This window comes from Argentina silus (assembly GCF_951799395.1).
Source record: "Argentina silus genome assembly, chromosome: 17".
Taxonomy (NCBI): Eukaryota; Metazoa; Chordata; class Actinopteri; order Argentiniformes; family Argentinidae; genus Argentina; species Argentina silus.
The window spans coordinates 18277643-18282642 of record NC_139671.1 but is presented as its reverse complement, the minus strand read 5'-3'; the positions used below and the strand labels follow the sequence as shown (position 1 = coordinate 18282642).

The window sequence follows — 5000 nt, the reverse complement described above, 5'->3', positions numbered from 1 at the left end:
TCCCTGTGTTGTTGTTATAGAACCCCTGTGTTGTTATAAAACCCCTGTGTTGTTGTTATAAAACCCCTGTGTTGTTATAGAACCACTGTGATGTTATAGAACCCCCTGTTGTTGTTATAGAACCCCCTGTTGTTGTTATAGAAACCCTGTGTTGTTATAGAACCCCTGTGTTGTTATAGAACCCCTGTGTTGTTGTTATAGAACCCCTGTGTTGTTATAAAACCCCTGTGTTGTTGTTATAAAACCCCTGTGTTGTTATAGAACCCCTGTGTTGTTGTTATAGAACCCCTGTGTTGTTGTTATAAAACCCCTGTGTTGTTCTAGAACCCCTGTGTTGTTCTAGAACCCCTCTGTTGTTGTTCTAGAACCCCTGTGTTGTTATAGAACCCCTGTGTTGCTGTTATAGAACCTCTGTGTTGTTGATAAAGACCCTGACGTCGTTTCTGTGGAACCCATCATTTCCTATTGGTGGGAGACAGGTTGGAATTCAACTTGTTTGTGACTCTTACTGCCTGCCGCCTTCATTGCCATTGCCCACATTCTCCTCGCTGTGTCATGACGATAATGAATCGCGGTTCTACAGCCGAGGCCTTTCATTCGGTCTCAAAGGGCCTCACATCGAACGGTTATGTGGAACCAATGGAGTCTCAACCCACAGGAGACTCCTCAGCTTCCCCGGCGCCGCGCTACGCTAAGAAGCTTTTCTCCGCTCGCTCATTCACTGGGTTAGCATGCTGCGGTCACTGATACGGCGAATCGAGTGACAGTGCGCCGAGAATGCATCCATGGAGAGACCTCCCTCTGGTGCTGTCCCAAATAGTAGCCCCCCCCCCCCCCCCCCCCCACACACACACACACACCCTCCCCCCTCCCTCCAGCTAGCTCCTCTCCTCCACTGGCTGTTAAAGGAGGCATGTAAAAGAAAACTGTGAAAACAGTGAAAAAATTATTCACATAACTGCGCTTGATCAATCACGTTCGGCCTCGATTTTCTACAAGCTGGGTTTCTGCTGACGGGGCTGGAGTGAGAGAGGACTGCTGTGAGTCGCACGTCTGAGGAGAACGTGTACCTGAACAGGTGTTATCATAGGCGAAAGGGGGAGGCGGGAGGGGGAGAGGGAGGGGGGGGAGGGTTTACTCAGACGCTTTGTCTGATACTTAAAAAAGGGCTGAAGGTGATTGGCCCAGGGGTGGGGGGTTGTTTAATAACAAACAAACGAGCTTTGAGGTGAACAGCTGTCCATGACAGCAGTGTTTGTGTGTGAAACAGGTGACCTTGCAGATATGTATGTGATAGTTGGGCTTAAAATAGGGGTGGTGGGGAGGGGGGGGGGATGGGTGGTAGGGGTGGGGGGGTGGTGGTGGGGGAGGATGGGTGGTGGGGGAGGATATGTCCTAGTTGTTCATGAAGGGTTGGGGGAAAAGAGTTCATGGGTCCACACACACACACACACACACACACACACACACAGGCTCTCCCTTTCACTCTTACTTTCCCCCACTCTAAAAAGAGAGAGACTAATTTAGGTTTGATAGAGTGCACCCACGTCCTTAGTTTCATTCCCAGCAGTGTGTCCTCAGCGTTAGTGCCACTGTAAGCTTGGCAAGTCAGACTTCTCCTCAAGTACCTACAGTACTCAACTCCATTTCTGTAGTACAGCACTTTCTAGGGCGTGTGTGTGTGTGTGTGTGTGTGTGTGCGCGTCTCTGTCTGTTCTATTTACAGTATGTTCTTTTGCAGGCTCTTGGGCCCATTGTGTCATTTCTCGTGTGTGTGTGTGTGTGTGTGTGTGTGTGTGTGTGTGTGTGTGTGTGTGTGTGTGTGTGTATAAGAGAGAGAGAAAGCGCATGCCCGCGCCTGTGGTCAACGGAGGGCTGCCGGGGTGTTTTGGTTAGTGTCAGGCAGGAAGTTCCATCAGTAGGAGAGTGGTATTTCCTGTCGGTGGTGAATAAATCAGTACGGTCTGCAAAAAGCCCTGAAAATAGACCTCATGGATTACTCTTGTCTGAATCCATCACATCTGCCTCTTCCTGACTTCCTCATTTCCATTACTCCTGCCTGAGTCCAACCAAAACAGTGGACTTAGGGGCTTTACACACTACAGAGATGACCTGGACCATTCTGTGCTGGCTCTGATATTTTCCTTTCACATTGTCTTTTCCAGCACTGTTGGTAGAAAACAAGCTGGAACCAGGCCAGCCCCGAGCCTAGCCCAGCCTAGCCCAGCCCAGCTCAGCTCAGCTCAGCTCAGCTCAGCTCGGCTCAGCTTGGCTCTGTATAGTGTGAATTGGGGTTTATTGTATGACTAGGGGCCCAGTATTTTTCCTGATCAGGTGATCTGACCAGGGGCAGCTATACGCCCTAGCTATAGGCTACAACTAGGGCCCAAAGTTTTTCCTGTCCTAGTCACGTGGGCAGAAAAGGCTCCCGACCCTGCTTATGAAACACTCGATTGTATTTCAGCAGGTCAGTACTATGACTACCACATTTTTTAATTAGACTTCATACGAATCGTAATGATGAATAGATTATGGATTCTAAAGCTAATATATTCCTTCTCCTCTCTGAAGAATCAAGCTAATGTTCTCCACACACACAGTGTATTTAATTCATATTTAATTCATGACTAGCCGTAAAGTTCTGTGGGAGACTTCCTCACTGGATGATGCTGACCAGACACTTTTACACATTAATCATTGTATGACTGTTGAAAAGAGGATTTTATCTGGACCTTTTTTCGTATTTGCAGGGTTGGAATTGAATTACACACAGACTGGTTGAGGTACCCTAGAAATAGTGGTCTTGTTCCCATGTTGCTGTACTGAAGTTCTGCCCTGTGTTGATGTTTCAGTGTTTATAGAGGTGCCCATGTTTGTCATACGGATCCTGAATCTTCACTGGTGTATCCAGTCTGTCCAGTTTTATTAATTTATCTTTCTCTCTCTTCTCTCTCTCCCTCTCTTTCTCTCTCTCTCTCTTTCTCTCTCTCTCTCTCTCTCTCTCTCCCCCTCTCTCTCTCTTTCTCTCTCTTCTATCTCTTTATCTCTATATATATTTGTCTCTCTTTCTCTCCTCTTCCCCTCTCTCTCTCTCTCTCTCTCTCTCACCCTTTCTCCCTCCCTCCTTCTCTACCCCCCTCTCTCTCTCTCTCTCTCTCTAGGTGGAGTCAGTATGTGGGCCATCACTCCGGAGGAGAGGGGAAAGCATGATAAACAGTTTGACTCCCTCTCGCCCATCCTTGGCTATGTGTCAGGTAAGTCCCCATACTGTGTGTGTGTGCGTGCGTGCGTGGATGCGTGCATGTGTGTGTGCGCGCGCAACTTGTCAGCACATCATACTAATCCATGTCATGTTTGTCCCTGTAGGAGAACAGGCGCGGAAGTTCTTCCTCCAATCTGGCCTGCCTCCTCCGATCCTGGCAGAAATCTGGTGAGGACACACCACCACATCACTCACAGAGACACACGTGCCTCTCTGGTCTATGACCTACATCGTATCATACGTGGTCCTCTGTGGCTCAGTTGGTAGAGCATGGCGCTAACCACGCTTAGGTTGTGGGTTCGATTCCCGCTGGGACCCTATATACTGAAATGTATGCACTCACCGCAATGTAAGTCGCTTTGGATAAAAGCGTCAGGTAAACGGCATATACAGTACCAGTCAAAAGTTTGGACACACCTTCTCATTCAATGGTTTTTCTTTATTTATTTTTTTATTATTTTCTACATTGTAGATTAATATTGAAGACATCAAAACTATGAAGGAACACATATGGAATTATGTAGTCAACAAAAAAGTGTTAAACGAACCAGAATATGGTTTATATTTTAGATTCTTCAAAGTAGCCACCTTTTGCGTTGATGACAGCTTTGCACACTCTTGGCAAGGTGTGTCCAAACTTTTGACTGGTACTGTATACATCACTGCTACGGTTTAATCATCTGAATCAGTGATGCTCGATCCGGCTCCTGGAGAGCTGCAGTGGTCCAGGTCCGGGTTTTGGTCCCAGTCCGGTGTTATCTATGACACGTGATCCTGAACGGATCAACTTGATCTTAAAAAAGCGTGATGAGCTGAATCAGGTGTGTGTCAGTGCCGAGCTGGAGCAAAAGGTCTGCAGCGCTGCAGCTGTCTCCAGGACCAGGAGGAGGGGGGACCGTTGGTCTAAATGAACAGCCAGTGAGAGTTCACGAGCACAACACAGGATTTGTCTTGAGAGGGGGGAAAGCAAAAAGATCCCCCGCCCCATGTTGAACTTCCTGTTGAGCCCTAACTTCCTGTCCAGACTCCAGCCGCACCCTGGGCAGTGTAAACAATGTTTTTCGACCGCTACTGTGGCGTGTGTGTGTGTGTGTGTGTGTGTGTGTGTGTGTGTGTGTGTGTGTGTGTGTGTGTGTGTGTGTGCCCAACTGTAATTAGAGCAGTGCTGTGATCAGAGACCCTGCCCGCTGAAGGCAGGATGTGGAATCTAAGATCCAGACAACATCTGTGTGTGTGTGTGTGTGTGTGTGTCATCAGAATGTTACTTATGTTCCTATGCCATCTGTCTGAGGCATATCACAAGACACTGATATACGTATGTGTCTCTGCTTGTAACCTACAATACACTGTTATAACCTCTGTTATAATCTCTCTCTCCTCCTATCTCTCTCCTCCTTTCTCTATCTCTTTATATCTCTTTTTTTATCGTTCTTTCCCCTCTCTCTCCTTTTCTGTCTTCCTCTCTTCACTCTTTCACCATCTCTCTCTCTCTCTCTCTCTCTCTCTCTTTCTTTCTCTCCCTCTTCCTCTCTCTCTCCCCTCCATCTCTCTCTCTCTCTCTCTCTCTCTCTCTCTCTCTCTCTTTCTTTCTCTCTCTCTCTCTCCCCATCCCTCCCCCCTCCCCTCCCTCTCTCTCCCTCCCCAGGGCTCTGGCAGACATGGGGAGTGATGGGAAGATGGACAGGCTGGAGTTCTCCATCGCCATGAAGCTGATCAAGCTCAAGCTGCAGGGGCGGGG

At 48.0% G+C, this 5000-nt stretch overlaps 1 protein-coding gene across 1 annotated transcript in view; it reads left to right on the top strand.

Annotated features, from left to right (window-relative positions):
- LOC310818162 (intersectin-2-like) overlaps positions 1–5000 on the top strand; it is a 45007-nt gene that overhangs the window by 8418 nt on the left and 31589 nt on the right. The window contains exons 3-5 of the mRNA XM_083688961.1: positions 3162–3254; positions 3367–3430; positions 4908–5000. The exon at positions 4908–5000 is cut by the window's right edge and continues 83 nt beyond it. Of these exons, the coding sequence (XP_083545087.1) occupies positions 3162–3254; positions 3367–3430; positions 4908–5000 (250 nt within the window). The remainder of the gene's footprint in view (positions 1–3161; positions 3255–3366; positions 3431–4907) is intronic.